Source organism: Lycium barbarum, chromosome 12 (genome assembly GCF_019175385.1).
Source record: "Lycium barbarum isolate Lr01 chromosome 12, ASM1917538v2, whole genome shotgun sequence".
Lineage (NCBI taxonomy): Eukaryota > Viridiplantae > Streptophyta > Magnoliopsida > Solanales > Solanaceae > Lycium > Lycium barbarum.
The window spans coordinates 101755212-101773997 of NC_083348.1; the positions used below are offsets into that span (position 1 = coordinate 101755212).

Genomic DNA, 18786 nt, shown 5'->3' on the forward strand with positions numbered 1-18786 from the left:
GGCTATTCCAATTTTGTGTCGACGGCCGAATAAGATTCTTACAAGGACAAATGGGACTAAACTACATGGACATCCAGTGGTACACGCTTAAAATTACAAACATATGGTCCCTTCTCCCAAAAAAGCTAGAATAAAACACAATCAAGTTTATTCTAACACGATCAAATCAACACGTCGCTCAAAAAACACAACCATATGGTCCCTTTGCTTCCTTCACCCAAAAACCTAGAATAATAAAACAATCAAGTCAATACATCGCTCAAAACACTAGCACATTGCAACCAGAACAACAATTCTTTCTCAAGCACACTATGGCTCTCATTAAACATGCATAATGACAATGGTAGTCTTAGGGAAACAATCATAAACTATAGTTTTTCTTAAGTAATAGCAAAGAAATAGGTACTTGGATAACCTATACAAGTTGACCTACCACTAATGATAATAGAGAGCCGATATAGTATTTACACAAAAACAAACTTATTGGATGATCACCACAACATTACTAGAGATAGCTTGCCGGTGAAGTTTCTGTTCGATTGAGAGGCGTTCTCGTTCTCTTTTCTTCCATGTATCAAAACCATAATGAACACTATAATATGGGCTGATTAGGTATTGGCTGAGAAACATCCGCTTGAGTACCATTGCACTTTTTAGAATATAAAGAACAAGTTCAATCTCTTCTTGTATTCCAAGAAATCCACCGAATCTCACTTCTTTTAGCTCTGTGTGACATGTAGGAGATAAAGATCTTATGCCACTTCTTCTTGCTTTTTGGGTAATTGTACTCTTTTGCTGAGATCAGAACGAGAAATCAACATATATATGGCTAATTGAATGCAACTATGACTTACATAGTTAAGCAAACTGCAATACAAGGCATTTAAATCAACATTAAGAAATAATCTTAGTAGTTCGCTATGCTGCGTACAATGAAAGTAGCTTTATGAAAATCAATTATAGTAAGTGCTACGTTCTACAGGTACTATTAGACCTTTTCTAGTACACAGTGAGGCATAACATCTCCTAGTTATACCAAACCAAAAAAAAGATGTGTCCTAGTTATAATAAATGAAAAATAACAAATACTTCTCTAATGTATGGAAAATCTTGAAGACTTGCACTTTGACAACTAAACTTAAGTGGCACTTAGCTATCAAATATCGTTGTTAAAAGATTTTTCAGCAAAATCAGTCATTGCCAGGATATAAAAGAAAATATATGGTAGAACATATCCTTTGGGCAGCGTTTTTCCGTGCAATGTGAAAACATCTTTGAGGTATCCACTATGAAAATATGTCTCGGAAATTGGTGTTTCTATTACAGTATAGAGGATCTAACAGCAAAACCAAAAGGGGGCATCTCAGAAAGCCATTGTTTTGTCTCAATCAGCTTTTGGCTCGCTATGGTGCTTACATTTATATACACCTTATACATATGTAACAAATATATATATAGTAGAGAGAAATTAATTCAAAAAAATTGCACTATCTAAAGTTACACCATAATCTGGTCACCAGGTTAAAAGGCATTTGAATATCTACTAAGTTCTTTTATTTATAATATATTGTAGAAGAGAAAAGATCCTAAAAAGAACTTTTCAAATTTGAAAAGTCCCATGTGACCGGAAATGGAAGGTTCAGAAAATTGGAAATACAGAAAAGAATCAGAATTGCAGAGTTCTTCCTGCCAGAACTTTAAACAGAGAGCCAATAGAAGATGGATTCTAGGAACGTATGGAGGGAAATTGGGAAATTTAAGAAAAAGACCAAAAAGCCCATGCAAGTATCTATTTAATGAGGCAGCAGGGGTACTTTAGTAATTCAAAATATGGGTACAATGCTAACCTACTACACTCATATATACCCAAACTCAAAATATAAAAATAGAAATTCTTATGAAATACGTATAACGTTACACATTTTCTACCGCATAATTAATTTTATTTTATTTGTAGGTTAATGATATCTTATTGATAAGTTTTATAATTATTAAAGTTTCTTCGTCACACAATTAGATGATTTTTAATGAAAAATTTATTTATGAGGAAGAAAGTTAAGTAGAAAAATTAGCAAATCTCAAAGGGACACAATGACTCGATATCCTATACTAACATTGATTATGATAAAATATGATAATTACAACTTACAAAGCTCATAAATCAAAAAATATTTTCGTATTTTTGTGAATTTGTGAGTGTGTGATTTTATTCATAGATAAAAATCAATTTGTTTTGACATTTATTAAATTTTCATTCATTATCTTGCGTTAAGGGTTTATACTAGTTAAATGTGATTTTTCACCTAGTTTCGGACGAAATTCAAGAAATAACCTATATTTATTAAATTGAGCCTCAAGATCCAATAAAATTTAATTCTTCATGTATCCTCTATACTCAAAAAAAAAAAAAATTTGTTCACCAAACAAGAGATTTTAAAGATAACCCGATCTCAATGGATGACATTGTCTTCATTTTTAACATTATATGGCATCATTTAAAAAAATTTACTTTCTGTATTTATAATAAATCACAGATATTTCAAAATTCAAAGGCGACGTATAAAATTATCCATAACTTTTTTGTTAGGCTAAAATTACATTATTGAAAAAATTATCTTATAAAATAAAAAAAGACCTAAAAGTAATTAATTGAAAAGTTTGACATTAATTTGAAAATTTTTATGAGGACATTAAATCATGTTATCTTGCCTTCTTTTCAGTTGAATATGGAAAACATGTTCTTTTTACTATGTATGACTATGAAGTTGGTTGGTGTTAACCTTGCTTTGAGTTTCCCAAATTCCTTCTTCTGCTCTCCCAAGATCCTCACTGTTAGTTGTGGGCGCAATTCAAGACACCTCTTTTTTTTTTTTTTTCAAATCTCTTCTTCCGCTCTCTCAAAACCCTCACTGTTAGCCGTGAGCGCCATTCAGTCCTCACAATCTCAAGTCATAGTTGTTGAAGAAGACTCAGAGTCTAAAGATTTGTATAGAAGCTTGGAATGATTCTGCGTGCCATTGTGTTTGGAAGATTTGTATGGTGGATATAACTTCTTTCTATGTTTAAAAGAGAATTTACGATTTTTATTTTATTTTCTTGCCTGATAATTACACATTTTTATTTGTATTTTTCTCTTCTGAATTGCATAACGATGGAATGTTAACTTCTTGATTTCTCTTCTTAGCTCATTCTGATTTTTTATATTTGGTAACAATGAATAGTGTCGTCTATCATTTTGTGGCTTTTGTTGTGTAGAGAATTTCTCATGCGGTTACAAGGATATGAGGCGGAGAAACAATAATAATTTGAGAGAAGAGGGAACTGTAGAATGGATTACTCCCTCAGTCCAATTTATGTGACACTCTTTCTTTTTTAGCAGTCCCAAAAAAGAATGACATCTTTTTTCTATTTAGTAACAATTTTTTTTATGATCGAGAAATTCGTCAGGAACAGACCCTGTGGGCCAATCGCAGCCTCCGAAACTTGGGGATGATGCGCCTGCCCCTCTACCCTTCTCCACTTAAGTACCAGAATTAGTTCGCTTGGCACAGGGCTCAAACCTTTGACCTAAGACACAAGTCCCTCAACTTTTGCCAATTGAGCTAAATCCTGGGGGCTATTTAGTTAACATTATTTAGTAACAATTTAACTTTAAAGTTCTCATTTTACCTTTAATGAGATAATTTATAGTCACTCAAATATCTTTGTTTTATTTTAGACTATAAATTTTAAAAATCTTTCTTTCATTTTTAAACTCCGTGTCAAGTAAACACCTTCACATAAATTGGGATAGAGGGAGTACTATTAAGTCTATATGCAGGGCTACTACTAAAAAATATGGTAAAAAGAAAAAGAGCCTCTTTCACTCAAGATCCCAACTTTTTTCATCAGCTAACTTCAGCACTCCTTTAAAAAGGCATATAATGTATCTTCTATTCTCTGGTTGTTATTGTAATTCTTGAAACATATAACCCAAAGATAAAACCTTGCCTTCTGTTCACTTGGTTAAATTAGCTCCAAAGGTACAAGATTCTAAAGGGGCTTGACCCTTTTTTTATTGGATCGTTATTTTATAACCTGTAGAATTTAATCAATCCTCTATTACCATAATGAGATATTGTTGTTTCTTTCAAGGTATAGCCTAAGCAGTGTTCTTGTTTCCTAAGAAAATTTCGGTTGGTGCAAAATATGGTTTCAACTTGGGGATTCTAACACATTGTATTTGATTTACTGGGTTTGAAATCCATAATATGTACTTATGTAGTGAAACTTTTTAACACGTAAGCAAGATTCGAGCCAATGCTACGGGGCTTAGATGAATCCATAAGATGTATGTTAGATCCACCCCTGATTGGTGTGTCCTGCAATTCTGTAGCTTGTTGCCTGGAATTTTATATCAGTAAATTATGGTTGAAAAAATATGTATGTGATTTTATTTAAACTGGTTTTGACTATTGTAGGATTGAACGCCATTGAAAAGAGATCTTCAAACCTCGACATGGCTGAGGCTGAGTTTGAAGCAATCAAGATAACAAAAAGAAATGAAATGATCACGAAGAAGTCCTGAAGTCTTCAATATCTGAGATCAAGCAAAGAATATCCCCCCCCCCCCCCAAAAAAAAAAAAAAAAAAGATAAATATAGATAACTCACCACTAAATCCAAATATTGGAGAAGAGGACAGGCATCTAAGACGGGAGAAACTTTGACTATGTCAAAGTCGTATGTGCTCTCAAGTAGCAAGGCTAACTTCCTAAGGTTTCTGAATATCTGTGTCTCTGTTGGGAAGTTTGCTACCTGAAATAAGGAACACTTCAAGTGATTAGGGTCTTCAAAAAGATAAATACCGAAGGAGTTTGAGAAGACAAGACATCATCAAATACCTGGTCAGAATAAGCTGTGATGATTAAAGATTTAACCTGAGCAGGTAAGTCTCTTGCAAATTCACCAAATATGTATGGCATTCCAGCACCTCCGATAAGGCAAATATTTACATGTTTCAACACAGGAACAGAAGAGAAGCAAAATTTTACTTTGTCATCAAAAGAACCCTCAAACCTACGAAGCTTTGTAGCCTGAAGATCAATCTCATCCAATTCGCAACAATTAACAAAAAGAACAGATGTTACTGTACCAGAGATGCATAGCTTATACGGAAGTTTGCAATACTTTATGATTAACTGATTAAGGTTCAAACAAGAGGACAAGATACCCTCAAGTTGTCCCCTTTCTAACACAACGCCCATCACGATAAGGGTCTTGAGGGAGTTAAGAGGGACTCCGACACTTGGTTGTAGAACGCAAGCAGTCAAACACAAGAATTTCAATGACGATGCTTGAGAGAGAAGCTCAAGAGAAAATTTAAAAAACGTGCTGGGGTCAGGGTTAATGTTATGTGTGGCAGGAATAGTGCCACAATCAAAGTAAAGACGTAATCTTTCAACACCTAATTTTGAAACAGAATGCATCAATTGGTGAAATTCACTAAACTCTCTCCCAATGCAAATGCGCATTCAAGGTCAACCACTTTACGACCCGAATAAAGTTACAAAAACTGATTTACTACTCTCAAGAATTTTTGTTGATAGGAAGGGCAACAACTATGACGTAAAGAGTTAACCCCAATCATGTCAAGGCTGAATTGTAATGTAGGCATCTAGGCATACAGATATCTCCACCTCCTAGATAAAATGCTCGTCCTAACAGCATCTTTTATTTTCAGACGTGCGAGAATGAAAGACAAAACGTCATCTGGTAGCTGACTAGTGTCATCTGGTAGCTGACCGGCGTAATGTGGTAGCTCTGGTAGCTGACTGGTGTAATCTGGTAGCTGACTGGCATAATCTGGTAGCTGACTGGCGTAATCCACCTTTGCATCATGAACCAAATTGCATTACGCGCACCAACAAAAAAAGAATTAAAGAGAAATTTTTAAATTAGTCAAAAAACAAATTCTAGAGGAAAAAAAATAGCAGTACTAGTTGATAGACTATGTAATAGTCTACGTAAATATTGTAAATATTAGGATAATCTTTTCATAATTAGCAAATGTATATTATGCATGATCTCTTCCTTATGTATAGTAATTAGGTCTTATAATTTAGCCTAGTATTATGCTGCTAGTTAGATACCTACTTTGTATATAATGACTTTCATACATCAATACAGATCACGGATTGATTTCCTACATGGTATCAGATTAGGTTTCCTTCCTCACCTCCTAAACCTAGCCGTCACCTTCCCTCCCTCCTAACCCTAGGCGTAGCCGTCCTCTTCCTCCTCCCTCTTGTCTCTTCAATGGCTGACAAAAAAAATTCCGTACTGCTTTAACTGTCACGAATGTGAAATCTTTAATACCAATCACCCTTGACATGGAAACCGGCCATTATCACGAATGGGTGACACTATTCAAAGTTCTAGCCCGCGTCCACTCCGTACTAGAGCACATCATACCACCAACTGACACCACCGAACTTACCGCGTACAACGCAACGAAGGCGGCTAATCTTCCGCTCTGGAAACGGCTTGATGCGGTGGTCCTTCAATGGATATACGCCACCGTCTCCCATGATATTCTTACCTCTATTCTCGTGGCGGATGATGTTGCGGAGAAGTCTTGGAATTGAGTTGCTCAACTTTTCCAAGATAACAAGCACTCAAGGGCAGCGTACCTTGAAACTGAATTCATCACCACAAAAATGGTCGACTTCTGTCACGCCCCGAACCTGGGCCTGGACGTAACACGACACCCGGTGCCTGACTACATGTGACCGAGCGAACCAACTGGCTGACTGAATCAACATGTGATATCAAAACATAACTGAATGTGGAAACAATTAAACACATGCTGATATACTAAAGGTCTGACTGAAATCATAATGCGGAAATACTTAGACAATCTGAAATATATCTTAAAGTAGCCAACATGGCTAAACCAAAACAACTGAACGACTGAGTATAACTGTCTACAAGGCTAACATAACAAATATCTGACGGCCTGAACTGTGTCTATGAAGCCTCTAAGAGTACTGAATAATAAAGCTGTCTATAAACTGAAATAACTAGATAGCTGACAACGCCCCGAAGGAATTTGGGGCTCACCAGTAGCTGATACGTGAACTCCTAAAGAGCTGAGTCGTCGACCTGTATATCGTTGCCTGCATCGCGAGATGCAGGCCCCCTGTTGACACCTAATTTTGTCCCGCCTCTCCTCCGAAATACCTATTTACGCTTCTAATATTTTTGGAAAATTAAAAAATATATATATTTATATTTTTTACTATAATTATTAGCCTCTTATCAATACCGGCATTTCATTATTCTATTACAGTTACCAGCCATCATTATCATTATCATTATCATTATTATTATTATTATTATTATTATTATTATTATTATTATTATTATTATTATTATAATTCACAAATTTATCATTTTAGCATATTTTACCAGCTTACGCACACGCATCACATTTATATTTGCATAATTAAATAATAGTGTTTATTTACTGTGGATTTTCGAAATATTATTGCACGGCTATTACAACGCCATTTTTTATCTAAACACTAATAATTGCATATTTCATATTGAGCAATATTTTAACACAAGTTATTTAAACAGGTCTTTATTTAAATTTAGAAACCAAACTATTTTTTGTGCACTTAGTCCGTATTTTTGACTTACCGGACCCCAAATCAAAGTCCGATTAACTCCTAATATTTTTTGGACTAGACCATGTTTTTTATCTCAATTTTTAGACCAGTACATGTTTTAATTCACTAGTCCATCCTTTTAAAACCCAGTCTAAAATTTACCCGGTCCACAAATGGACCGGGTCCGATATATTTTCATCAAAATAAGGGAAACCTAAAAAGGGTTCCCCTCATTTTTTTCCGCTTCCGCCTCTTCTTCTTCCTTTCTCTCCATCTCTTTCCTCCTCTCATACCTCGCCGCCGCTCCCACTATTCCCTGTTCCCCGCCACCACCGCCGCCTACCCCACTCCCATTTTCCTCTGTTCCCCACTCATCTTCCGTCCCCCCGCTCCTCTCTTTCCTTCTTCAACGCAAAAAACCATAAGAACCCTATAAATAGTGGTGGAATGGAATCGAAAAAGGAGAGGATTTTTGGGATTCAGAAAATTCCCCCAAGAATTGAAGCGTTGGAATCGCAGAAACCCTCTAAGGACAGGTTCTGGAATCGCGAAAACCCCCAAGAACTTTTTTTTTTTTTTCCCGATTCAAAAATTCCCCAAAGAAATTGATTTTTTTTTTAGGAAATCCCCAAGAATCAAAGCCTTTGAATCACCAGATTCACCTTTAAAATATAAGTCTTTGATTGTTCCAGTTCTTTTTTTTTTAAAACATCGGTTTTCAATTTTCTCGGTATCGTCACAAAAATATCAAATCTTGTTTTGTTCTTGTCGAGTGTTCGTTTGAATTTGAGCATACGCGAGTTCGAATTTCGAAGTGTTTCGAGGTATATCGGAAGCTCGAATCCCATTTCGCTGCACCCCAAAAAGGTTTGTAATTCCCCTTTTTTTTTACTTTGCATTTTGTTCTGTCTCTTTGGTTATTTGTAGTTGATTATGTGTTAGGTTATCATGTTTTATGCGTTGTTTCGTTTAGTTACTATATGGCATGATTTTGATGTTATTAGTCTTAAATTTCATCAAGTACATGATTGGCTCTATTTCTGCGTATAGCTTTCTCAGGCATTTGTTATATTCCTATTACGATCCTGTTAGCATATTGGTTTACGTGTGTAAGTGATTAATTTGATCATATTGTGCCAGCTTGAATATCTTGTTTAGTCAGAATCGTTGAAAATGCATATGTAGTATGTTTGATGGTTTACCTGATCCCTACATGACTTGTCAGTAACTGTTTGGTGTTTAGGAGCATAAAGTATTCTTTAAGCATGCATATATCTGGTTGCTAGTCAATATAGAGATGTTATTTCAAATGATGTTTGGCTTTAGGAAGTTTAAATTTTGTTGTATGTTAAACCCTGATGATAAGTTGTGTACCAATTTGTATAAGGCTGCTTGGATCTAAAACTACGTTCATAGAGACCAAAAAACAAACATGTAACTTGGGTTATTAAACTGACCAAGAGCTTTGTAAACTCCTTTCCTCTGGTTTTAAGTTACAGCATTCTGTATGTTTGTGTGTGTATAACATACTGTGTGTTTATATGTGTATCAGTCTAATCTTATTTAGTTGAGGTTTAGGCTAATATGCTGATCAAACCATATATGATCTACTTAGTCCTCAGTATGGATTTCTGTTCAGTCTTGCCTATGTTTAGTTTATCACATCTGTTTATGCTTCGCTTAGTTAATGGTTTGATCAAGTGATTCACCTGTGGGATAGCCGACTCTAATAGTGTTATAAGTAACTCTGTGTTGATATTAATTCCTTGATAAATGATTTAACTTGTTGTGGCAGTCTCACTGGTTGGCTAACGAAATGTCTTAAATGCTTGAAAGATGATTTGTATACATTTAACATTACTATTATTCCTTAATATGAACTCACATGCTCTGTGTGAAGTATGACCATATGGTAGGAATCCTATTAAGCTTCCTTATAACCCGGTTCATAATTGTTTGCTTCTTTGGCCATCTCCTTTATGTGTTATTACTTTTTTCTCTCTAAATCTCCTTGTTGCTCAAATGACAGTCACTGCATTTTAGAACTAAACGCATTTTAATTTCCAGAATCCTGCCTTGTCGAGTATTTGTTTGTTGAACTTTTGGAAATGAAACTGTGTGTTGCTTTAGTTTGACATCGCCAATAATGACTCTCTTTTGATCTCTAAAAATCTGGTCAATTTATTCCAATGGCAGATGATTCTTTGGTTTAAGTTTGATTTCATTTGATAGTGAACTTTCAGTTTCTTGGACTTATCGGATGCTTGCTTTTGCATTCCTTGATACTGTTTTGCTTACTTAAAGGGATACTAGACACCTCCATTTACCATGTTGTCATTGCCTCGTGTTTGCTTGTGCATTCCAATATCTAAATCTCACCTTAACCTAAAATGTGCTTATGAATTATGTCCATTTATGCCTTCTTTATAATTGTGAATGAAATGTCTATCATGAACCAAAATGGTGATCCTGCACTGATGGCATTACACTGTCCCATAGATCTGTTTTAAATCACACATGTTGTCTCTGAATCACTTGGCTTAGCTATTTGTAGAATTATTGGGAACTTGCTTGTATTCTCTGTCTATATGTTGTTGTGATAAACCTAGCTTCATAATCTAAAAGAAACTTTGACAAGTCCCCGGATACCCCTTTGTGTGAACTTGCACTGCATATCCAAAGATCAAAATTGCTAAATCTCTTCTCAAAAATTATTATTTATAGGTAAATTATCATATTTCCTACAAGTTTTATCTTGAATGGCATTTACTATACCTTCATATAAGGTTTTAGTAACCTTTTTTAGTTTTATTTTAAAAATCTTCTTTTATGCAAACAATCTTTTTATAAGTTTTATTGCTAAATCGCATTTTATTTAAAGCCTTAGTGAAGATTTACAAGTTTTATTTAAAATGGCATTCAAAGTCCTCTTTTATACAAATTCTCACCTTCATTAATTAACCTAAGTTTGGTCGGATAACCGTAAGTTAACGGATCCTAAAGGGTGCCTAATCCCTTCCCTTTAGGATAATATAGAGCCCTTACCTAGAATCACACTGGTTAAGCAGACTATTAATTAAGGTTTAGTTTAATTTTGCCTTAGTTAACATCTAGGTGTCCTAATTCACCGTTAAATTAATTAGGTGGCGACTCCTTAAAAAACAAAAATAAACGGGAATCACCAATACGTCATACTCCCTAAATCAATCCCGGTTAAAACGGGGTGTGACAGCTTGGCGACTCCGCTGGGGATTTTAGGCTCTAACCATAACAGACTTAGGTTAATAGTTAATTTGTTGAATGTCTTGTTTGTTTTCTTTTTGCCTTCATTATTGCTTTTCCCTTATATGCTTTTAAGTGTTTGTATTTTATTCTTTATGTAAATTTTTCTATTTAATATGTATATTATTGCTTTCCTTAAATTGGCATTCCGCTCATATTTCTTTCACTCCTGGAAAACTCACACATATTCACACACTTAAAGCGGCTTCGCAGTTTGCGCCCGTGCACTACTAAATTACCCCTTTAGTTGGATTGGTCTTGTGGATTTAGTCGATCGGCGGTGCAGTCGACGGCCACGGACTTTCCACTTCCAAGTTGTCCGCTTGGGGGAGCCTTGTGTCATAGGAAAACCATTCTTAGTCTACATAGGGTAGAGCGAAACCAAAACCTTGTAAGGACATGCATCATTTTAAACCTAGGAAGCTTAATACCCTTGGTGTATTAAGTTCATTAGTCAACCTTACCAAATGTCCAAATGAGTCTATGACTCTAAGTGACACTATTCACTATTTATGTGCATTATTTGAAGGACAAATATGTGGAACATGTGGACCTAATACTCTATAGATAAATATTTCAAGGAAACTGACACTTTGTTGCAGGTTGTCGTGGAGCATTAATTAATGCCGGAGGTTGAAGACAACCAAAGGAAATTAGTGAAGTTGAAGTATTAGATATCTTAGGTTGATTTTGAGATGTATTATTGGCATGTAATAATTTTTTATTCTTGCAAATTACTTTTAGGAGGAGTTGTGGAATAATACATAAAAGACATGTTTGTCCTTCAAATATTCGTTAGGCCTACCTCTGGCATAAAGAGGTCCCTTGCATTATAAAACGCGATGTATTATGTGCAATAATGTGTTTATATGCAATAATATGTCCTTGCCGTATACTGACTCATTTTCTTTTTTCTTTTTTTTTCTTGTTTTATCTTTTTTCTTTTTAAAATTTATTTTTCAAAATAAAAAGGTTGACTTGTGCTAAAGGGGAACTGGCGGAGCATCCATATTTCACACGGTCTAGAGCCAAAAAATCAGACTCTGACTCATCACTAATCATCTGGTTAACTAAAAAGACTCGTTCTAAAATGGAGCAAAGTTTGATCAATGCAACCACTTCATCTGAGCCATCTCTTAGTTTGCCGATCACGAGTGATCCCACATCTTCTAATCAACCAGAAACACATTTGGAGATCATTGCTCGTTTGGAGCGACGAGTTGCTGAATTAAGTCACATGGTACTTCACAACCGGTCATTTTCTCAAACTCCACCACATATGACTCCATTTCAGGGAGGTCGTTAGACTTTGCCTATGCTAGATTCTCAAAACAAGCAAGCTATTTTACCTCTTCTCGACCAGGTCATTCCAATTCAGGCGACCACCTCATAATGCGGGTATTTTTTAATTTCAATTTAGGCAACCCACATAGGATTCGTCCCTCCCTTTCATTAAAAATAAAACTCAAAAGTTCTCATTTTGATCACGAACTACGTCTGGCCTGATTCCTTTGGGATACGTAGGCAACCCGATGCGGGTTCGGCCCTTCTATTTTTAATTTTTTTAATATCTTCGGATTGTCCAAAACATTTTAGTTCCTATAAAATATATAAGGATTTTTATACAAAGACTTTGGTCTTCCCACCGTTTAAATTCATGTGTCTTAGTATCTTGAAACTGGGACAAATTTTTGAAATCGGTCAAATCACTTTCAAAAAAATTCATTACAACTTTCTCACTTTTCGATTGTTTAGAACCAAGTGCCTCCAAGACTTGAAACTGGGACAAAATTTTGAAGTCGGTCAAAATCACTTTAAAAAACTTTCATTATAAGTTCTTACTTTTCAATTGTCCAGAATCAAGCGTCTCCAGGACTGAAACTGGGACAAATTTTTAGAAGTAGCATAAAAGTGGTCTTAAATGTTTAACCATTTTAAATAAAAGTCCATCCATATATCTAAAATGCGAATAAATTCAAAAAAAAAAAAAAATCGAGTCTTCCTAATCATTTTACAGATTAGAGCCACTAAGTATTTCCTTTCAAAGTCATTCAAATCTCATTGCTTTTATTTTCAAAATACACTTTTTATAACTGAAACTCCCCGGCAAGGCAAAATATGGAATGAGGCATCGAAGAACGTGGATGCGACCGAGACAAGAATCAATTCAAGGGCCAAGTTCCCCGACATGCACAAGTCAATCAATTTTCTTTTAAACTCACAATTTTTCTTTAATGAGACAGGTTTAATTAACATGAATATGGTTCATATTTGGCTCCTCTTAAAATTTTAATTATGGACGTGATCAAAGAGTTAGCTTTCTTCAAAAGGGCAAATATTCTTCAACGTGGATGCAAAGGTAGCTTGTGCTGAACGGTGGATGTCGTTCCACTCGTCATGAAATTTTGATCGCAACAGTGGACACGAATTTATCTTCTCAACCAAGGGCTGTGAGCATAATTCTTTCAAACCCAGCTATTTACATATTCTTATCACTAACAGTTGTTTTAGCTCGTGGCATTTCTCGATGGATCAAGTACACATAATCGTGGATTTAACCTTCTTCAAAGTGGATACTGACATGGGACACCTGTTATTGGTTTGAATTCCTCAACTTTGTCATCACTTTGTACATTTTTATTTATTTCAAGTCGCTAACAAGTTCTTTTAGAATGTGGTATTTTAATAAGATAACAAGATTGAAATCTTGCGTCGTATATTAAATTGTGGGGATAATTATGGATTTAACTTCCCTCACAAACGGAACACGGATTAAGATGTGGATATAAATGTGGATACCTTTCTACAATACTATTTTTTTTAGTGGACGTGGATTTACATTGTGGATGTGGACGTGAAAGTAGAAGTAGATTTATATCGTGGGAAAGAATGTGGATTCATATGAACATTGTGGACGTGGAAGTGGATTTATTTTTAAAGTTTGTGAAAGTGGAGGTGGATTTATTTTTTGTACAGTAAAAGTGGACGTGGATTTATATTTTTGCACCACGAAAGTGGACGTAGATTTATTTTTCTGCACTGTGGAAGTGGATGTGGATTTACATTTTTGTACCGTGAAATGCGGACGTGGATTTATATTTTTGCACTGTGGAAGTGGACGTGGATTTATTTTTTCTGCACTGTGGAAGTGGATGTGGATTTACATTTTTTGTACCGTGAAATGCGGACGTGGATTTATTTTTCTGCACTGTGAAAGTGGATGTGGATTTACATTTTTTGTACCGTGAAATGCGGACGTGGATTTATATTTTTTGCACTGTGGAAGTGGACGTGGATTTATTTTTCTACACTGTGGAAGTGGATGTGGATTTACATTTTTTGTACCGTGAAATGCGGACGTGGATTTATTTTTCTGCACTGTGGAAGTGGATGTGGATTTACATTTTTGTACCGTGAAATGCGGACGTGGATTTATATTTTTGCACTGTGGAAGTGGACGTGGATTTATTTTTCTGCACTGTGGAAGTGGATGTGGATTTACATTTTTTGTACCGTGAAATGCGGACGTGGATTTATATTTTTGAACAGTGGAAGTGGACGTGGATTTATATTTCAGTTCAGGCGCCCACCTCCGAATGCGGGTATTTTATATTTCAGTTCAGGCACCCACCTCCGAATGCGGGTATTTTATATTTCAATTCAGGCGCCCACCTCCGAATGCGGGTATTTTATATTTCAGTTCAGGCGCCCACCTCCGAATGCGGGTATTTTATATTTCAGTTCAGGCGCCCACCTCCGAATGTGGGTATTTTATATTTTAGTTCAGGCACCCACCTCCGAATGCGGGTATTTTATATTTCAGTTCAGGCGCCCACCTCCGAATGCGGGTATTTTATATTTCAGTTCAGGCGCCCACCTCCGAATGCGGGTATTTTATATTTCAGTTCAGGCGCCCACCTCCGAATGCGGGTATCTTATATTTCAGTTCAGGCGCCCACCTCCGAATGCGGGTATTTTATATTTCAATTCAGGCGCCCACCTCCGAATGCGGGTATTTTATATTTCAGTTCAGGCGCCCACCTCCGAATGCGGGTATCTTATATTTCAGTTCAGGCTGCGGGTATTCTATATTTCAGTTCAGGCGCCTATCTCCGAATGCGGGTATTCTATATTTCAGTTCAGGCGCCCACCTCCGAATGCGGGTATTTTATATTTCAATTCAGGCGCCCACCTCCGAATGCGGGTATTTTATATTTCAGTTCAGGCGCCCACCTCCGAATGCGGGTATTTTATATTTCAGTTCAGGCGCCCACCTCCGAATGTGGGTATTTTATATTTTAGTTCAGGCACCCACCTCCGAATGCGGGTATTTTATATTTCAGTTCAGGCACCCACCTCCGAATGCGGGTATCTTATATTTCAGTTCAGGCACCCACCTCCGAATGCGGGTATTTTTATATTTCAGTTTAGGCGCCCACCTCCGAATGCGGGTATCTTATATTTCAGTTCAGGCACCCACCTCCGAATGCGGGTATTTTATATTTCAGTTTAGGCACCCACTCCGAATGTGGATTCAACTTTCGAAACAGGGGTTACAAGTGTAAACTTCTCCAACCTTGTCTTATTTACACATATATTTCTTTATTGCTAACAATTGTTTTTAGCTGTTGGCTTTTGACAATATCGAAGTTGGCATCACACATCAACTCGTGGAACTATTTCTTCGGCAGCGAACTGGGGCAATTTGTCGGGAAGGATAATCAGACTTCCCGACACGGGTCAAGGATCTACCTCGAACACTCGTCTCTAATCACAAGTATTCTTTTGCATTCCAGCAATTGAATTCTCAAGTCTCTATCATAATACCCAGTGTTATCATAATTCAACACTGGGACAATATTTTGCAAGATTCGCGCCAATCGGGTTCAGGTGTCGTAATTGTTCCAGAACTACACTCGACCTGATTCTCGTGCAGTCCGAGATATGTAGGCAACTCAGAGACCGGAGTTCGGTCATAATCTTCTCAAGTTTCCTTTAGCCGGGACAAAATAGGCTATTGAGTTAACGTCTTTGCCCGACAACTCTTTTCATCATTACCGGGCAAAGAGGGACAAGTTGTTGACACCTAATTTTGTCCCGCCTCTCCTCCGAAATACCTATTTACGCTTCTAATATTTTTGGAAAATTAAAAAATATATATATTTATATTTTTTACTATAATTATTAGCCTCTTATCAATACCGGCATTTCATTATTCTATTACAGTTACCAGCCATCATTATCATTATCATTATTATTATTATTATTATTATTATTATTATTATTATTATTATTATTATTATTATTATTATTATTATTATTATTATTATTATTATAATTCACAAATTTATCATTTTAGCATATTTTACCAGCTTACGCACACGCATCACATTTATATTTGCATAATTAAATAATAGTGTTTATTTACTGTGAATTTTCGAAATATTATTGCACGGCTATTACAACGCCATTTTTTATCTAAACACTAATAATTGCATATTTCATATTGAGCAATATTTTAACACAAGTTATTTAAACAGGTCTTTATTTAAATTTAGAAACCAAACTATTTTTTGTGCACTTAGTCCGTATTTTTGACTTACCGGACCCCAAATCAAAGTCCGATTAACTCCTAATATTTTTTGGACTAGACCATGTTTTTTATCTCAATTTTTAGACCAGTACATGTTTTAATTCACTAGTCCATCCTTTTAAAACCCAGTCTAAAATTGACCCGGTCCACAAATGGACCGGGTCCGATATATTTTCATCAAAATAAGGGAAACCTAAAAAGGGTTCCCCTCATTTTTTTCCGCTTCCGCCTCTTCTTCTTCCTTTCTCTCCATCTCTTTCCTCCTCTCATACCTCGCCGCCGCTCCCACTATTCCCTGTTCCCCGCCACCACCGCCGCCTACCCCACTCCCATTTTCCTCTGTTCCCCACTCATCTTCCGTCCCCCCGCTCCTCTCTTTCCTTCTTCAACGCAAAAAACCATAAGAACCCTATAAATAGTGGTGGAATGGAATCGAAAAAGGAGAGGATTTTTGGGATTCAGAAAATTCCCCCAAGAATTGAAGCGTTGGAATCGCAGAAACCCTCTAAGGACAGGTTCTGGAATCGCGAAAACCCCCAAGAACTTTTTTTTTTTTTCCCGATTCAAAAATTCCCCAAAGAAATTGATTTTTTTTTTAGGAAATCCCCAAGAATCAAAGCCTTTGAATCACCAGATTCACCTTTAAAATATAAGTCTTTGATTGTTCCAGTTCTTTTTTTTTTAAAACATCGGTTTTCAATTTTCTCGGTATCGTCACAAAAATATCAAATCTTGTTTTGTTCTTGTCGAGTGTTCGTTTGAATTTGAGCATACGCGAGTTCGAATTTCGAAGTGTTTCGAGGTATATCGGAAGCTCGAATCCCATTTCGCTGCACCCCAAAAAGGTTTGTAATTCCCCTTTTTTTTTACTTTGCATTTTGTTCTGTCTCTTTGGTTATTTGTAGTTGATTATGTGTTAGGTTATCATGTTTTATGCGTTGTTTCGTTTAGTTACTATATGGCATGATTTTGATGTTATTAGTCTTAAATTTCATCAAGTACATGATTGGCTCTATTTCTGCGTATAGCTTTCTCAGGCATTTGTTATATTCCTATTACGATCCTGTTAGCATATTGGTTTACGTGTGTAAGTGATTAATTTGATCATATTGTGCCAGCTTGAATATCTTGTTTAGTCAGAATCGTTGAAAATGCATATGTAGTATGTTTGATGGTTTACCTGATCCCTACATGACTTGTCAGTAACTGTTTGGTGTTTAGGAGCATAAAGTATTCTTTAAGCATGCATATATCTGGTTGCTAGTCAATATAGAGCTGTTATTTCAAATGATGTTTGGCTTTAGGAAGTTTAAATTTTGTTGTATGTTAAACCCTGATGATAAGTTGTGTACCAATTTGTATAAGGCTGCTTGGATCTAAAACTACGTTCATAGAGACCAAAAAAAAAACATGTAACTTGGGTTATTAAACTGACCAAGAGCTTTGTAAACCCCTTTCCTCTGGTTTTAAGTTACAGCATTCTGTATGTTTGTGTGTGTATAACATACTGTGTGTTTATATGTGTATCAGTCTAATCTTATTTAGTTGAGGTTTAGGCTAATATGCTGATCAAACCATATATGATCTACTTAGTCCTCAGTATGGATTTCTGTTCAGTCTTGCCTATGTTTAGTTTATCACATCTGTTTATGCTTCGCTTAGTTAATGGTTTGATCAAGTGATTCACCTGTAGGATAGCCGACTCTAATAGTGTTATAAGTAACTCTGTGTTGATATTAATTCCTTGATAAATGATTTAACTTGTTGTGGCAGTCTCACTGGTTGGCTAACGAAATGTCTTAAATGCTTGAAAGATGATTTGTATACATTTAACATTACTATTATTCCTTAATATGAACTCACATGCTCTGTGTGAAGTATGACCATATGGTAGGAATCCTATTAAGCTTCCTTATAACCCGGTTCATAATTGTTTGCTTCTTTGGCCATCTCCTTTATGTGTTATTACTTTTTTCTCTCTAAATCTCCTTGTTGCTCAAATGACAGTCACTGCATTTTAGAACTAAACGCATTTTAATTTCCAGAATCCTGCCTTGTCGAGTATTTGTTTGTTGAACTTTTGGAAATGAAACTGTGTGTTGCTTTAGTTTGACATCGCCAATAATGACTCTCTTTTGATCTCTAAAAATCTGGTCAATTTATTCCAATGGCAGATGATTCTTTGGTTTAAGTTTGATTTCATTTGATAGTGAACTTTCAGTTTCTTGGACTTATCGGATGCTTGCTTTTGCATTCCTTG

The 18786-nt window shown here is 35.8% G+C and overlaps 1 protein-coding gene across 1 annotated transcript; it reads right to left on the reverse strand.

The window, feature by feature from the left end:
* Positions 1–293: 293 nt before the first annotated feature.
* On the reverse strand, positions 294–5360 carry LOC132623410 (uncharacterized). Its single transcript, XM_060338157.1, has 3 exons — positions 4883–5360; positions 4653–4796; positions 294–795 (listed from the first exon to the last, which is right to left on the reverse strand). The coding sequence occupies exons 1-3, from the start codon at positions 5243–5245 to the stop codon at positions 481–483; spliced, it is 822 nt and encodes a 273-aa protein (XP_060194140.1). The 5' UTR covers positions 5246–5360; the 3' UTR covers positions 294–480.
* Between the last annotated feature and the right edge of the window lie 13426 nt (positions 5361–18786).